This window comes from Equus caballus, chromosome 19 (assembly GCF_041296265.1).
Source record: "Equus caballus isolate H_3958 breed thoroughbred chromosome 19, TB-T2T, whole genome shotgun sequence".
In the NCBI taxonomy this organism is placed as follows: Eukaryota; Metazoa; Chordata; class Mammalia; order Perissodactyla; family Equidae; genus Equus; species Equus caballus.
The window spans coordinates 18,780,223-18,798,180 of record NC_091702.1 but is presented as its reverse complement, the minus strand read 5'-3'; the positions used below and the strand labels follow the sequence as shown (position 1 = coordinate 18,798,180).

Genomic DNA, 17,958 nt, shown 5'->3' with positions numbered 1-17,958 from the left:
ATCAAGCCGTGCTGTGATGGCATCCACATCCAAAATAGAGGAAGATTGGCCCAGATGTTAGCTCAGGGCCAGTCTTCCTCACCAAAAAAAAGAAAAAGAAAAAATATCCTTCATTATTATAAATGATACTTTAGAAGATCTTACAGCAACACTGTGCACAGCTAGGTACCTTTCCTCACTGTCTCTAAGCTGAAACCCAACAATAGGCTACCTGGCCTTTACATAGATGCTGTCAGCTTTTATTTCTAACTCTGAAGCTTCGTTTGGCCTCAGACTTTCCAAGACTTCAAGCTGCTTGAGGCTGTAGGCTAAGACTGAAGGCCTCGGTGGTTGCATTCTTACGTCGCAAAGTTAGCACTGAGAGGCCTCTCCCATCTTGTGTCCTTCATCGCTTTCTTCAGAAGTCCTTCACGCCAGTTTATTTCCCCTCCACGTGCACCCTGTCCGCTTTGTGAGAATCCTGTGTGCTCCTGTTAGTTGGGGGGTGGAGGAGAGAGTGGTAGATTGTTTAAGGAGAAGCAGAGTTTAAGAATTCCTGCTTTTCCTTTAATCAGAAGGTACTGTCTTCTCACCCATTCTTTGTTGCTTTGAAGAAAATTGATTCTCTGCTTTTCCATCCTAATCTGAAATTTGACCCTTTTTTGGCTGTGCTTAGCCAGAGATTGGTGTATTCCTTGCTGGAGTTAATTAGCATCCCTAGGTTGTTCCCTCTTCATGGAAGGCTTTAGCCTCAGCGCCAGCTCACGGAGTCCTCGCTTAGGATGAGGTTACCCGTGCCGGCTCGTAGCAGAGCCTCCTGAACACAGGTTTTGTTAAGATTTGAAACTGGTTTCTTCTGTTGTGTCCTCTTCAGTTGAGAGGGAGCACATTAAAAATCTGCCGCAGTGCCAGCAAATTGGGAAGATGGGTTGCTAAAAGACGCCCAGGGCGAGTTGGGAGGGACCTGGGAAACAGGCGTTCCAGCGCCGGGTGACCTTGGACCTGATGTATAATCACAGTTCACCTGACAGATCGGGGTTAATAAACCACCTCTGACTCCCGAGTTTGTCGTGAGAAACAAATGAAGGGAGACCGGGGGACCTGGCTGCTCTTGCTCAGCACCCGCTCATTTTTCCCCAGGTGTATCCTTCCGCCAAGCCGGTCACCAGATTCCGATCACCGTATGAGGAGCAGCTGGAGCAGCAGAGACTGGCGGTGAGGCGGGACGAGGAGGCCCAGCGGCTGAGACGACAGCAGGAGGCCCTACACCAGCAGAGGCTACAGGGACACTTGTTGCGGCAGCAGCAGCAACAGCAGCAGCTCCTGGCCAGAGAGGCGGCCCAGCAGAGACCGGCGGGGCCCGAGGAGGGGGAGGGGCCGGCGCAGCGCCCGCAGCAGCCACGGTAGCCTGATGCGTGTAGATTTCAGAGGCAGATTAAAACAGATCTGTTATTTGTCCTCTGTGAACTTGAGGGGCTCGGATTGCTTGTGTAGCTGAGGCAGAACAACCACCTGAGAAATTCCAAGGACTTCAGTTTAAAAATAATCAACATTTTTTTTTTCTGCTTAAAAATGATAGTTGAAGTCTCAAAATAACCTAGCAGGTCTTGCGCTAACTTTATTTTAGCATTCGAAATATGTTTTATCTTTTTTTAGGGTATCTTTTGAAAGTATATCTGGAATCTTTATCAAACCTAATCACATAGTTTTTTAAAAAATTTTTATGGCTTTTTTTAATTTTTAATTTTTTTAATTGCAGTAACATTGGATTGTAACATTATATAGCTTTCAGATGTACATTGTAATATATTTTGAATTCTGCGTAGATTACATCATGTTCACCACCCAAAAACTAATTATAGTCCATCCCCTCACGTGTGAGCCAAATCACCCCTTTTGGCCTGCCCCCTTCAGCTATGGTAGCCACCAATCCAATCTCCAATGCTATGTGTGTGTTTGTCCTTGTTTTTATCTTCTGCTTATGAGTGAGATCATATTGTATTTGACTTTCTCCCTCTGACTAATTTCACGCAGCATAATATCCTCAAGGACCAACCATGTTGTCGCAAATGGCAATGTTGTCATCATTTCTTAAGGCTGAGTAGTATTCCATTGTGTATAAATATCACATCTTCTTATGGCTTTTTAAAAAATGTTGAAAATTTTGTTTAACTGTCTTTAAAGATAAATGACTTACGTCAAACTGTGCTATGTAATTTGTGTCACTGAGTGGATAATGTTTGTGTCCCTTGCAGGCAGCAAGCTCATTACGATGCTATGGATAATGATATTGTTCAGGGAGCAGAGGACCAGGGCATCCAGGAAGAGGAAGGAGGTGGTGAGACTTCTTAGATGATGAATGTTTTAATAAAATTGCTTGGTAATTTGTAATATCAACTCTGAGTTATATGCATATCTGAGTACACACAAAGAAGATTTGTGTACCGTGTTTATGTTGTCCTAGTCCTTGTGTTTTCCTGAATCCTCCCAAACAGTGCACATCGGTAGTCAAAATTGCCCAAGATAATCTATTTCCTCTCTAAAATTTTAGAATGGAAAGGAGATGGTAATTTAAGCTTTTTTTATACTAAATAGTTATTTCTGACACCTTATCATAGGACTGTTATGTTTTGGGCAACTTCTACATTTTCTCCTTACCTTGGAGGCTTTGGGTCATTGCCTTAGAAGTTTTTCATGTTAAGTCGATGGTAGCTTTCATTTAAGTGCGTATCTAGTATGTAATTTATGAAATATCGCTGACTGTGATAATAGAACTAGAAAGAAACCGTCTCTCTGGCAACACTAACACTTAGATATGGATCCTTTTCTAAAGAGTCTAAAGGAAGATGATTACCCAAAGCCTATTCTGATATTTTATAGCCCTTACAGTCAGAAATTGTTTTCCTTATGTCCCCCCGTGCAGCACTTTAAGCTCTTCTGTTTCATTATCAGTAAGACTAGAGAACGGTTTGTTCCCTTCTCTATTTAATGAATCCCTTGGTGCACTTTGAAACCTAATGGTAAGTTACCCAGCGTCTCTGTTTTCTGTAGGCTGAATGCTCAACCATATACTTAACCTTTCCTCCTATGCCTTCTTTAAAAATTAGTTTGTTTTTCTCTTTGTCTCCTCTTATCTAAATTCTCTTTGTGGAAATTTTTTTTGAAAAGTGGTAAGTGCGTGTCGGTGTGAGAGTAAATGTGGGATGTCTCTGAGTGTGGCAGTCACCACCGCCATATCAGAGAACACAGGATGGCCGCATTTGTCTTGAGCTCCACAAATGGGGTTGTTCTTTCCTTCATTTCCTGAAACATTATCCATTTCTTCTTTTGGTACTTGCTCTTTCCTCTGATGTTACCAAAAGTTAGTTGATAATTTTAGCAATGTCCAGCTGACTGGGTTTTCTTTTGTTGAGAAAGTGTTGTTATTTTTTGCATAACAGGGTAAGAATTGCAGCTTCTGTTATGAACATTTGTTTTAGAGGGTTAGAATGGTGTCACTCACCTGCCCCGTCTCAACGCACGTTCTGGGAAAAAGATGTAACTTTATTTGGGAAAGCTGAGACTATGCCTGACGTTGACTTACCCTCGCTGGAGGAGAAATGGGATGAGGTGGTCTTAGGAAAGCCCACCGGTGGCTTTTCTTTGAGTGAAACGGAAGAATCCTGTCTGGTTCATCTGGGCTGATGTTAGTTCCTTTGATTTGCTAGCCTATGAGAGAGATAACCAGCACCAAGATGAGGCAGAAGAAGACCCAGACAATGGACGTGAACCTCGAGAACAAGGGCCCCATGAAACTGACCCAGAATCGGAGGCAGATGTAAGTGTCCTCTCTTCTGGTACAACACCTGGAAATTCACAAGGCAGAAAGGGAACCTGAAGGTTTGCCTGACCCCACGCGTCTGGCTCCAGATATGTCTGCTGTTTCATCAACACAGAAGGAAGGTGGCTTGCATTATCATATGATATGAGCAGGGTTGTTAACTATAAACCACGGCAGGGTGCGGGGGGGGCGTTGCTCTGGGAAAACAGCAAAGGAGTTTCCTTCTGGTGACTTTTAGATGAATAAAATTAAAACTGCGAAAAGCAAAATTGAGAGGCATTGAAATATGTAGTAATTCTGAAAGATGAAAAATAAAACAAGTGTGGGAGTTGGAGAACCTGAGAAAGGAAATGAACCATTATGGAGCATGGCGAGCAGTCTGCTAGGGTGTGATGTATGTCCTCTGACTCTGTAATCTCCCAGCAGTCAGTGACCATTTTAATAAATACATGGATAAGGATGTGTGGTTTGAGAAATGAAAAAAATGGCTCAGGTACCGTGATGCTATAGAAAAATTAGAATATATATAAGTAGAGACCTCATAACCAGAAATGTTGTTTGTGTTTACCAAGAAAGGACCAAGACTCCCAGTTCAGCTGGGTTGTCTGGGGCTGTGCCTCTGCCTACAAGTAAGGCAAGCAATGTTGAGTGAGTGTGTTCTTGTGCTTTTGTATAGATGACTTTTTCAACTTACTTTGGCTCTCCCATCATCTTCTGCTAGTAAGTGAACCACCGAGTGTATAGAGTTCAGTCTGTGCTAGCATGTGGGTCCTGTTTGGGTGGATCCCATGGGCTGGACGGAGGATCCACATCCTGCCTTGATAATCATGGAGAAAGTCTTCCTGATAGCTCTTTAAAGCCGCCTTGATGGAAACGGCTTTTCCACTTAACTTGCACAGAGATGTGGCAGTGCGTGTTCACCTGCCAGCCCCTGAGTTAGCATATCTGAAAGTAGCTTCAGGGATCCCAGCCCTGAAATATTTTCTGGAAAGAGCAAGAGCTGTAGAGAGTCGGAGAGTATGAGAGAGCCAGAGAATATGAAAGAGCCACGGAGTGTCCGTAGGAGAACAAGAAAGGGAGTGTGCACAAGCCTGAGGGCGTGCCTGAGAGCATGCCTGAGAGGGCCCGACAGGGACAGGGAGAGGGCGAGTGCTCAGTCACTGACCTTGGGGAGGCGCTGTGCACTTTCGTTCGTTGACTGTGCAATCCTCTGTTCTCTTCTCACCGAGTTACTTGTTCTGGAGAAGTGGCCTTTCTACCGTGCCTTCTTTTCATTAGAAAGTGTTGCCGGCTTGTCCTTCTTTGTCTCATGTAACTCTTTTAGTTATTTATTTATTTTTTAATTAAAAAGTGTTCTGTCCAGCTTTGTTGAGGTATAATTGATCATCTAACTGTTTTATCTAAATGTAACAGTCATGCCTGTTAAACCTCACTGCTTGTTTCTTGAGAGTTGAAACTAGTGTGTACGTTTTTATGAGCTTTTACAAAAGCTTTTGGCATCTTTCTTCTGAAGAAGGTGTGTTACGTTTTTCCTATATTTCCACACAAAATATTGATCACACACAAATAGAAATCCATATGACAGGACATTGTGGAGTGATTGGAGTTCAGCGTGAAGGTGACTGTTTGTCACGCTCTGTATTCCCAAGAATAGTGTCACTGGCACTTGAATGAAGTCTCCAGCCAGGATGTGCAGACAGTGGATCAGCCGAGCCTGCCGGGAGCTCTTGAACCTGTTCAAGGCTCGGAAGTGCACTGAAGTGGGGTCCTGTGGTCTGGAGCACACCCGTAGAGACTAAATTTACTCTGAGCACCCCCGTCTCTGGGGAGAAGCATTTGCTGCTTCCGTTAAGTGTCCTGTTGATGACCCTGGAGTGGTCGGAAAGCTCCTGCAAGCAGCTCCATTTCTGCCCAGCTCAGGCTCTAAAATCTGAATCTTTATGAGGACGTGTTTTATTCTAAAAGGTACTTTGGGAGCTTAAGTGGAAAATCGAGATAATTCTGTAGCTGATAATATATGAAGGGCATTTGCTGAGCACAGTAACTGAGAACTACCTTGGGAGGTGGGGTGGGGTGGGGGAGATGCTTTTCAAAATATATCGCCATGATCGGGTGAGCTCAGTTCTTTTTCTCCTGTCCCTTGCCAGTGCAACATCTCAGGTTCGTGGTAGTGTTTCTTGTAAAGAAACTTGCTCCGTACTAGAAATTGGTCATTTACTTTTGAATGAGGCCTCTTCTTGTCTCCTTCGCAGGCAGGCCCTCTTCTTGGGTCCTTTCTGGTGTGAGCTTTCTCTTTCTTCAGCTGCTCTTCACCCACTTAGATATAAAACGTTGCTTGCAAAGGAAAGCTCATCTGTATAAAAATCATCATACCAGTGAAAAAAGTTACTATTTGCCTATCTAAATCTCCCATTTTAATTATTTCTCCTACTTGGTCTTTTGGCTTTTATTATTTTTCTTGTTGTCTGTTTGGTTATGCTCACTGCCTGTGATATCGTTTTGAGAACTGTTTTGCAGTCACTTGCAGAAAATAAGTGCTACTTGTACTTTGTTGTGATTCATCAGCCACTGACAAAGCAGGAGTTCTGTCTTTTGACGGTGGGCTGTGTCCTTGTGAGTCTTGGCAAGGATAGATCTGAACAAGCTGGTGAAGGACAAGTTCATTTTCTGCCAGTGCGTGGCCTTTCAAATGAAATTAAACTTGATCCTGGATTTTGAAGTGGCGGTTGATTTTTATTAAAATTTTACAGAGGGCTGCTGTAGAGGATATAAACCCAGCAGATGACCCTAATAATCAAGGCGAAGATGAATTTGAGGAAGCCGAGCAAGTGAGAGAAGAAAATCTGCCAGATGAAAATGAAGAGCAAAAACAAAGTAATCAAAAGCAGAATGCAGAAATGGAGGAGCATCTGGTGGTGAGCAGATGCCACAGCGGAGGGTGGTGGTAACCTGGGTATTTTCATAAGGGCCTGGTATATGCAAAAAGTTAGTCAGAACCTCCATTGATGAAAGGTTTGCCTCTTTGGTTGGTTTTCAGACCGTTGCATGAAATGATATGCCTGCTCTCAGAGGGAGAGGGTAGCGGACATCCTGGGCTTTGTGCTGAGAATGATTATTCATCATTTCCTGGCCACTGATGCATTGAAAGTGCGCTTTTCACGGTGGCGTGCTTGTTCTTTGTCCCAGAGTTCTGTAAAATACGTCTCCAGTGACCAGTCACCTGAGCCCCCTCTTTTGTTTCAACAGATGGCAGGAAATCCAGACCAGCAGGAGGACAATGTTGATGAGCAGTACCAGGAGGAGGGAGAGGAGGAGGTAGGAACTCTGAGCGATCTGCTTGTCATCGCCCTAACCCTAAACAAACCTCAGCAGCATCAGCTCTGACAGGCCCTCTGTAGAAATGTTCAGAAAGACTTAGGCAGGATAAGGAAGACAGTTTCAAGAGGAAATGGACCATGGCAGTGGAGACATTTGGATAGAAGATAAAAACGGGGTAATAGAATCCTCCTTGGTTCTCACTAGAAATTTTGAATTAAGAAATTTGACCTTTCAGGAATGTGGTTGAAGTGATCTTTCTAAGAATATTTTCTTCTATCTCTTTCCGTCATAAAAGAGAGAAAAACCTCGGCAGGTTGAGGGAGTCTGGACTAACCCTTGTGACTTTCTCTGGAGACGTCGCCACAGGGCCTGCCTCTGAGGGGTACCCCAGAGTGTCCATCGTAATACACTCAGCACCCTCCAGACTTTTAAAAAAATTTATGGTCTCTACTTTTTTAGCTTCTTCCCTCCTGAGAATTTAAGACCTAAATTAAATTTAACAATAAAAGGAAAAATATATAAGGAGCTCAGTTGGAGAAAATGCATTTGGGTGGAATTTCTTAACATTTCATTTTAGTTTGCTTTTTATTGTGAACTTCTAGCATATAATTGTCATTGAAGTTTATAGATGTCTCTCATGGTGCCGCATTTGCGTGACTGAGCGATGAGTGCTCTTGGTCGTAGCTGGTTAGTCACAGCACTCTACTGTGTGGAGCACTGAAGCTCAGGACTTGGGAATATGATAGGGATGAGGCCAAGGCCCCACGTTTAGTCTCTCTCTGGACCAGTAAATGGGCCAGCGCACTACAGTCCTGCTTCAGAGGTGCTTCTCGGCCAAGCGTCCTACATATGTGCACCTTTGACCCTGAAGGGAGCCACACAAGAGGATGGACAAATGGCAGCCTGAACAAGCACCCCTGCTGGAGACCCTGCTCAGAATACGCGTGCTTCTGTGCTCACGTCCACAGTTCCCTTGACTAGGTCCGCTTTCTCGTTTTTATTGCATTTGTCAGCCTTTCAGAGCTGATGCTAAAATTTGTGCTTATACCAGGAAAACAGAAAAGGATGTTGCTCTCTGCAGCCCTTGGTGACCTACATCGCTGGTCACGTGCCTCTAACTGACTGGATCGTTTTGCCCTCTCTCTCTTCTCTTCCTGCTGTTCATCCTAATCAAGACCCTGAGCTGTCTTATCAGAAGAGAGCGTTAGAAAACCAGCAGGCTTGGATATTAAGACATTTGGCAAGGAAAAGATATTCATCTGGATTTCTCTTGTAACAGGATGTCTAGACTAATATTACTTTGTTCCGTTCTGTCAGATGCCAGCAGTCTTTGAGGGATTAAAAGAGAAGAGATTCACCTTGGCTGCTTTTTAAAAATTCAAAAGGGTAAACATAAAATTTTAATCAGTATTTACTGATACTTCTTACCTCTATATTATATCAGCTAAGGCGGAGGGAGAAATCCTGTGATCCATGAGGGATCAGGATGGAAAGAAAAGACAGAGAGGCAAGAGGGAAGGAGAGTGGTGACAAGGTAGAGGTGAGCGCCTGGCACTCGGCAGCCACTCCCTCTGGCCCCTGCTCCTCCTCCCTCAGAACCCCGCCCCTCCTCCCTCAGAACCCCACTCCTCTTCCCTCAGGCCCCTGCTCCTCCTCCCTCAGAACCCCACTCCTCTTCCCTCATGCCCCTGCTCCTCCTCCCTCAGAACCCCACTCCTCTTCCCTCAGGCCCCTGCTCCTCCTCCCTCAGAACCCCGCCCCTCCTCCCTCAGAACCCCACTCCTCTTCCCTCAGGCCCCTGCTCCTCCTCCCTCAGAACCCCACTCCTCTTCCCTCAGGCCCCTGCTCCTCCTCCCTCAGAACCCCACCCCTCCTCCCTCAGAACCCCACTCCTCTTCCCTCAGGCCCCTGATCCTTCCCCCTCAGGCCCCTGCTCCTCCTCCCTCAGGCCCCTGCTCCTCCTCCCTCAGAACCCCGCCCCTCCTCCCTCAGAACCCCACTCCTCTTCCCTCAGGCCCCTGATCCTTCCCCCTCAGGCCCCTGCTCCTCCTCCCTCAGGCCCCTGCTCCTCCTCCCTCAGAAACCCGCTCCTCCTCCCTCAGGCCCTTGCTCCTCCTCCCTCAGAACCCCGCCCCTCCTCCCTCAGAACCCCACTCCTCTTCCCTCAGGCCCCTGATCCTCCCCCCTCAGGCCCCTGCTCCTCCTCCCTCAGGCCCCTGCTCCTCCTCCCTCAGAACCCCGCCCCTCCTCCCTCAGAACCCCACTCCTCTTCCCTCAGGCCCCTGATCCTTCCCCCTCAGGCCCCTGCTCCTCCTCCCTCAGGCCCCTGCTCCTCCTCCCTCAGAACCCCGCCCCTCCTCCCTCAGAACCCCACTCCTCTTCCCTCAGGCCCCTGATCCTTCCCCCTCAGGCCCCTGCTCCTCCTCCCTCAGGCCCCTGCTCCTCCTCCCTCAGAAACCCGCTCCTCCTCCCTCAGGCCCTTGCTCCTCCTCCCTCAGAACCCCGCCCCTCCTCCCTCAGAACCCCACTCCTCTTCCCTCAGGCCCCTGATCCTTCCCCCTCAGGCCCCTGCTCCTCCTCCCTCAGGCCCCTGCTCCTCCTCCCTCAGAAACCCGCTCCTCCTCCCTCAGGCCCTTGCTCCTCCTCCCTCAGAACCCTGCTCCTGCTCCCTCAGGCCCCTGCTCCTCCTTCCTCAGGACCCTGCCCCTCTTCCCTCAGACCCCCACCCCTCAAAACCCCACCCCTCAGAACCCCACCCCTCTTCCCTCAGAACCCCTTCCCTCAGGCCCCTGTTCCTCCTCCCTCAGATCACTGCTCCTCCTCCCTCAGAACCCCTCGCCTCTTCCCCTGGGGCCCTGCTCCTCCTCCCCCCTCAGCCCGCTGTATTGGGTCTTCCCACCCCTTCCCGTTGTTCCTAGTTCTTCCCTTGAGGAGGGTGGTTCCCCAGTACCCTGCAGGGACTCGTGATAGTCGGAGAGGAGCTGCTCAGCGACTGCAGCAGAGGGAGACACATGCGAGCACTACAGCAGGGGAGCACGCGGGCTGTGCTGTGTATAAGCGACGTGTGTGTGAGACAGCTTTTGCAGGGCCCTCTGAAAACCCTCGAAGGCTGGGTAATGGGCGTCGTTCTTCCCTCCATTAGCCTCAGAGTCTTCCGCTGCCCCAGCTGGCCCCCGAGTGTGAGGCCCATTGCTGCCCTCAGTCCCCTCCTGCCTGGCCACAGTCACCCTGACTTCTGTCGGCATCTGCTCCTCGGGAGGGACAGTGTCCTGCCAGGACTGTCCCTGTTCTGAGATCCAGCCCATCAGGCTTGTGACTTAAGCTCTGAGGGGAGAGGACCCAACACAAGTGTGATGTTAGGCGGCTGGCACTCCCCCTGCCTTCTCTTGTCTTAGCGCAGCAGCGTTCTTAACAAGCACTCCCTGTTTGTTGGGGGGCTTGTTCGAGTGGAACGTGTCCACGTGGTGATGCCATCCTCCTGTTGCCTACTTTCCAGATTTTGTGTCTACTTATGAGCAAACAAGGCAAATTATGACTTTGCCAAAAAGTGTTATTTGTGCTTTAAAATTATTTGAATGTTCAAAAAAATGTATAGATTCAGTGACTGCTTGAAAAATCTGAGTGCTCCATCTCCCTGGTATAACTGACAAGAGATGGATCGGAAGACCCCTGAGAGAGCGAGCGTGGGTTATTGAGCCGCCTTCAGTGGTCCTGCGGCCTGTGAATCACCACGTCAAGAAGCTGTCCGGATGGATGGCAAAAACTCTCCTAGTAGACGTCTCGCAGCAAGCAGTGGTGTCCACCGCTGCAGCTGATGTTGCTGAAGGCCCTTCCTTTGTCCCATTCCATCCGCCTCTTGGGATCTCAGCCTTCTTGACTACTTGAGGTTCAGCCTTCTAATTCCTGTAACATCTTTGATGTGTAAAGAAAGGCATTAATACCTACAGGGATGGGGCAGCTGGCCTATGCCCATTTCAAACTCAGTAGACCTATTCTACTTGGGGTTTGGGCTATTTATTAAACTTGCCATATCGCATACGGACCATTTCTAAAATGCCTAAAACATTACATTTCAGCGAATAAAAATGAGTAACGAGGAGCAGTGCTGGGAAATCTTTGACAAATGTTTGCATCAGCTTGAGCAGGACACTAAAGAGGGCCGAACGTGGAAGACATAACTGGTGTGTTTATGTCACGAGAGGGAAACTAACATTTGGTTCTGGTGATTAGTCTAAGCATATTTTAAAGTTAGAAACTCCAAATGATTTTGTTCCTCTTCAGTAATGCCTTTAAGATGAGTTTAAATTACTTTTGCCCCAAACATGAGGAATATATTATTAGAATAATAAGGAGTATCTGTAAATCTGAAAAATTACAAAATTTTCATTTGTGGGTTCCCTAAATTAAAGAGTAATTTAATTCAGTGCTTCCCACTTCAAAGTATATTGACAACTGGGAAACCACCTAAATTTTCTACGAGAGATCCCAAGAGAAGTGAAGAAAGAACTAACAAAAGGGTATTCATCTCTTCAGCTGGAGACATTATTAACCTGGCGTCTGTTGTCGCTTGGGCAGGTGGTGCTCAGTCTTTGCTGTGGCTGAGAATCCCTTGGAGGGTGTGTGAAAAATACAAATTCCTGGGCCAGACCTTAGCTTAGAGGTTTTTATTTTATCTGTGCTGGGGCCTAGAAGTCAGAGTTCTTCACAAGCCCCCAGCTGATGCCAGCATTTCCAGAACACACTGTTTAGAGAAGTAGTATAGGACCCGTGGCTGCGGGTGGACTTGGGGAAGTCTGAACATCCTGAAACTTCTATGCAAAATAACGTGTATCTATGCCCGTTTGCTGAAGCCTTTCTTAGCAAATCCTTAAAAGGGTTCACGACCCCCTACCACACACACACACACACACAGAAGATTAAAAATCAATGATGTTTACCCATCCCTTTTATTTTACAGATAAGAAATTTGAGTTTCAGAGAGGTTAGCTAAATTTTCGAAGGTCTCACAGTTTGTTATTGTTAGAACCATGATTAGAGCCCACCCAGGTCTGATTTTAAAGGCCACCATAATTAAGTATACCAAGCAAGATAACTAAATAGTTGATGTGGGCAAGTCCTTCTTTATAGAAGTTAGGTGAATACAGAAGGAATGATGGAATTAGAAAGTTACTATTTTTGTGACTCTTAATTAAAACTATTGATTTCAGAGCAGTCATCAGTGGATGATATCACTGGGTGAATGGAGGTCAGGGAACTTTACCATGGAGCGATCAGGCCGTCACCATCTGAGGACCAATCTTAGCCCCACTGAAAGCCAGACAAGATCTGAAAGCTACCACATGACCTCTGAAACCCTTGCTTTGCAAATTGAGTCTGAATTCCTTCACGCCTTTAAGCAACCTTCCTTTTACGAGAAATGTGGGGGCTAAAGGAATGAGTTAAGTGATACCTTAAAGAGGCAGATAAATCCAGAATGCGGGTCATTCTCCAGGGCGATAAATCAATAGCAATAAAGAAAAACGAGAGGAGTGGAACTGATGTGTGTGCGGCCTTTGTTTGGATCATGATTAGAGCAAATCAACTGTAAATAGACATTTTTAAGACAATCAGGAAAATGTAAGTATGAACTAGACATTAGATGATACCGTGGTATTATTTATCAGGATGCTAATGGCATTATGGTTATATAAGAAAAGTCCATGGATTTTAGAGATGTATACTGAGATGGGTGAGGGTGAAATTACATGATGTCTAGAATTTTTAAGAATAGATGATACAGGTGTGGCGACACTGAGATGACTTTTGAAGCTTGGTGATGGCTGTAAGGGGTTCCTTGAATTATTGTCTTTATTTGTATGTGCTTGAAAATTTTCATCATAAAAACAAATGACCTCATTGTTTATATAGCCAGAGAGTTGGAGACCCAGGGTTTTGTCCAGGTCTGGCTGACTGCGCAATCTGTGTGAGGGGCTGGCAAAGTGCCAGCCTCGGCTTCTTCTGTAACGAAAGTCTTGTTGGCACACAGCCAGCCTGCTTTACGCAGCATCTAAGGCTGCCTCTGCCCTGCAGCGGTGGGGCTGGGTAGTTTCTGCAGAGACCTTATAGCCGAGAAGGCCTGAATATTTACTATCTGGCCCTTTACAGAAGAAGTTTGCTGGCCCTGATTTATGTCTTCTTTCCACCATAGTGCTTTCCAAGCAGTTCCTTCCCCATGCCAATGAAACCACGTTTGGTGTCCTAGTATATTTTCATTATAGAGGCTACATAAAACATGTCTTCGTTTACTGAAATCGACCAGGACACAACAATTTAACGATGTTTCAATTAGCGAAACCTTAATAGATCCTAAAATAAGTGCTTCCTTGTTTTCATCCTAGCGTCCTGGGGCCGGTGTTATGAGCTTCTGTGACTCAGGGCAGAAGAGATGTCCTGGGCCACCAGTCTGCTGGTGAGACAAGGGTGTCTTCTCTTTAGCTCGCCCCACCAAGACATGTGAATACAAAAGATGCTCTATCCTCTGTCCCCAGAAGGTATTTGGTGCCAATGGAGTTTAGGAGTTGTGAGTCCAGCCGACATAGGGCTGGTTAGAAGAGGTTCGTGAAGGCTGGGCTCTGTCCAAGGGCGTCTTTGAGGGTCGTCTTTGTAGGCTCCGAACAGGCCAGCCTCCCCCCACAGCTTGTCTGGCAGGCACCTGGACTGGACACCTTGAGGCAGCCCTTAATTACAGCACCCGCAGACTTTCCTCCCCTTGCCCATTTAAACCGCCCCCCAAAAGTATCAGGTCATTTTGTGTGTTGTTCAAGATTATTCAGCAAAAATATTTGGATGCTTGCTTTGATTGCATTTTGAAAAAATAATGGAGATCACTGACACATAACAGTATTAGCTTACATAACAGAAAGCTCCTTAAAACAGAACTACTGTGTTAGAACACTAAAGAGATGTAGGGATTTGAGGCACTTTAATAACTGTTTCATGAAGAAATTGAAATGATTGTGTTCTACGTTAGAGATATTTTAGCCAGAGGAGTTTATTCCTAGTTATAAAAATATAGATACACTTTTTTTTCTCAGTTTTCTACTGCGTTGTATATAAGTAATGGTGTCTGTTTGCTGTTACAGAGCAGATTTTTTTTGCATTGATTGATTGATTCATTCCTTGAATATTTATTAAGCAATTACAGTGTGTCGGGTAAACATCTAGGTATTAAAGACAATTAGCTGAGGAAGCCAGATGGTTCCTGTCTTTGTAGAGCTTACATTGTGTCAGAGCCTTCAGACGTCTATAGTTCTCCCGTTTCGAAAAGGGGAATTTTAAATTTCATCAGCTGAATTTCTTCAGGTGTTACACTTGGGGTGTTAACCCTTATTCAAATAAATCAGAAACTCAGTCACAAAAGTCCTAGGTTCTGAATCATTCACCCTGATTTTTTGTAGTAGGTGTGTTACACATTTCTTCATAGCTGATAGACACGTCACATCTTTGACTTTTATCTTTTTTCAAGTTTATTTTTAGTTTATTTTGTTCCTGTTACTCTGAATGAACTTTTTGGAAATCAAAATATGTTGCAAGTGTTTAAATGATAAAAGCGTCACCCAGTATCTCTGGTTTGTTTTAGGTTCAGGAAGATTTGACCGAAGAGAAAAAAAGGGAATTGGAGCATAATGCTGAAGAGCCCTACGGTGAAAATGATGAAAACGTATGTGTAGGATCTATATTTCTGCTGCGTGTGTGCGCATGTGTAGGAGATCTGTCTGTCTAGTCGGATAGATACCAGCAGGTGCCTCTAAGGTGCCATGGGGTTTAACAGGCCAACCTGGAGTTCGGAAAATTTGTGACAACCTTCATAGATTGGGAAAGACTGCAGCACTGTTGCCTATTGGAACATTTTTCTTCACTTGTTTCCTTTCTCCAAGAAGGAGTACCATCGCACCCTTTACTTTGTAGAGGGAGTTAGTTACATCACCAACCCCACACCCTCTCTCTTAGTTTTTCTTTTCTTTTAACTTTAAGGCTGATGAGAAAAACAACGATGGAGAAGAACAGGAAGTTCGAGATGACACCCGTCCCAAAGGCCGAGAGGAACATTATGAGGAGGAGGAAGAGGAGGAGGAAGACGGGGCCGCTGCTGCTGAGAAGTCCCGGCGACGAGCTGAAATGTAACGGTGCCGCCTGCACACAGCGCTCAGCCAGCGGCTTCTGTTCACGCTGCTCGAAAATACATCTGCCTACTGAACTCTAGGATATTTAATTACAAAAATTAAGAATTTAGACATTTTTTAACTTTTGTATTAGAAAAGCTCATACATTTATACAAATATATTTTGATAACCTAGGTTAGAGCTTCTTTTATATTCAAACTAAACATGAGCAGGAAGAAAAACAGTAAAGCAAACCTTAGACTCTGAAGCTGACTTTTTATAGACTTTGTGGTGTTGGGAGGGATGTCGATTTTGTACATGTTTCAACTTTCCTATCTTCTAGTTTCCAGGTGATCTGTTGTTTGCCTTTGATAAAATACAGGATTTCTGAAGAGGGAACACTGCAAAGTGCCGTGCAGACTTCCAGGAGAACGGCCAGTTGACTCCCGTCTGCCCTTCCCAGGGTCTTGTGTATAGTTCCGATGGGATTGTCACAGTCTGTGTCTCTCTCAAGTAAGAGCCACATACAGAGTGACATGCAGTTGGAAAGACATTTCTCTTGTAAAGAACTTGTTTCCAACTTTTCAGATCAGTTAAGAAAATGTTTGGCTTTACTTAAAATCACAACTGTTCTTCGTGAAAGGAATTAAATTTACAAATGGGATAATACTAAAACTCACGTCACAGTATTCTGGACTTAGATATTTCAGTATTCGACAAGGTATGACACATGAGTGTATTCGCCTTTTTGAAGGACTGACTCCTTGTTTACTGACTAATTTAGTGTGTATGGGTGGTGTTTTCTATGTGAGCACCTATCCTGTTTTTTTCCTGAAGTCACCTAGTGAAATCCTTGTTTCAGTATCTAGTTCTCTACGGTAATATATATTTCCCCTATAAGCTCTGTGCCTCAATATGTAATTACTTTGGTGACAAATCTGAATATGAAGGCATAGCAAATTGTACAATTGAATAGGATTATTTTTTGAAAACTGTACGGTGAAATACACGTGTCGATATGACAGACTCTCATGGCTTTTCTGTTTTTCGCTGGGACTGGGTCTGCATTCTGCCCACATATAAGCATTTTAGTGATTATGAATTATAACAATCCTTTAAAATAAAAAAAATTAAAAATCAAAAATTTCCCTTGAGATAGAGACATATTTCTGTCTCAAGCATAGGTTTTTAAATATGTAAAATTAGGTTATATAATTCCTATGTGTGTGGTTTTATAATAATACTCTCAAATTAATAAAAACAAATTTCAATTTCTACCATTGTATGAATGTAATTTTATTTTTTAACAACCATACTCATGTATGGTTTGATTATCCCAGTTGAGTGATTGTGTATGTGTGAATAGGGATGTTTTGTTCAAATGTATTTTGGATTTTCAATAATCATAAATCAAATCTTACATTTGTGTATAAAAACCCTTTATGTAATGTAAAATGTATAATATTGTACATAATATTCAGAATACAATTATTTTGGTAAATTAGTTGTATTTTTAATGTCCCAGTTGCAGTATTTAATTATTTGAAACATATTGAAACTTGGTAATAGTCAATAAAGCTATAAAAAGCAAGTGGTAAATTTTTTAAAGTATGTGATTTCTTATTAGTTTCTGATCTTATCCCTCAGTTCCTTTTCATAAAAGGAAAACTTCTAAGAGGTATCAATATATATTAATGAATTATAAAATGCCTCTCCCAACCTGTTCCTGTTTCCTTATCTCCTTCTCTACTTGGATTAGTATGTGATTTTTTTTTCCCTTTCCTAAAGAAAGAGCTAAGAGTTTTTATTTTATTTGAGCTGGTTCTGGGGGAAGAAAAAACAAATAGGTACAGAAATGTAAGAGAGACTCATGTGGCACACACACAAAATAATGAAACGATTAAACTCACCCCCAGGAAAGCAGCAACCTCAACCCATTCCGCTGTCTCTATGGCTCAAAGTTATAGGGCCGTGTCAGCTAATGTTTGGAGGAGATCTAATCAGCCAGAGCTGATCTACATTAATGAGGTGAACAGAAATAAAATGTCACTTGTTTATCCTGCGAATTAATCCGTGACTTTCGGTGCAACCAGTAAGTTAAAGAATTTGGTACAAGTGGCATAATCAGAAGAAAAAAAACAAGGCAGTTTATTAGGGACAAGTACAGAAGAGGACAAAAAAAAGAAATGACTGGATATTTGTAAGAGTGATTAAAAAAGATCAAGGAGTAAGTATAATCTGAGCCACGTGTAAGTCATAGCGACTCACTTCTATAAAGGAAAATTGTTGACATTTACAGAATGCCTTCACAGTATAAAGAGTGTGTGAATAGGACCCGCTTTATTCCCACACTGCTCTTTTAAGGTTGTTAGAATCCCTCTCTCACAACTGAAGAATTTTGTCCTCCTGGAGCATTTGACACCGTTTAACCAGTTTGAGTTCATTGTTTCATTTTTAGTTTTCTTATTACACTATGATACATTCATACTGTGGCATGTTGCATAGCTATTAAAAAAAATAAGGTCAATTTCTATTCTGGAATCAGCTTTTGTCTTTTTTTGTCTGTTCCTAGTTTTCTTCTTATCATCTTGGCTACTCTTTCTTAGTCTTTTGCTGGTTTCTCTTCTTATGTCTGTCCCTTAAATATTAGTGTTCTTCAGCTTTTGTCAGTTGTGTGGAGAAAATACTCCTCAGAAGTAG

The 17,958-nt window shown here is 44.1% G+C and overlaps 1 protein-coding gene across 13 annotated transcripts in view; it reads left to right on the top strand.

The window, feature by feature from the left end:
* Window positions 1–16,533, top strand: part of GOLIM4 (golgi integral membrane protein 4) — a 74,783-nt gene extending 58,250 nt beyond the window's left edge. For 7 of the 13 annotated variants that reach the window (XM_070242571.1, XM_070242568.1, XM_014732731.3 and 4 more), the window contains 7 exons: window positions 1,120–1,382; window positions 2,235–2,317; window positions 3,687–3,796; window positions 6,550–6,714; window positions 7,046–7,114; window positions 14,736–14,816; window positions 15,131–16,533. In XM_070242571.1, the coding sequence (XP_070098672.1) occupies window positions 1,120–1,382; window positions 2,235–2,317; window positions 3,687–3,796; window positions 6,550–6,714; window positions 7,046–7,114; window positions 14,736–14,816; window positions 15,131–15,280 (921 nt within the window). In that variant the 3' untranslated portion in view covers window positions 15,281–16,533. The remainder of the gene's footprint in view (window positions 1–1,119; window positions 1,383–2,234; window positions 2,318–3,686; window positions 3,797–6,549; window positions 6,715–7,045; window positions 7,115–14,735; window positions 14,817–15,130) is intronic. The other 6 variants (XM_070242572.1, XM_014732733.3, XM_070242570.1 and 3 more) reach the window with 1 other exon arrangement.
* The last annotated feature ends 1,425 nt before the right edge of the window (window positions 16,534–17,958 follow it).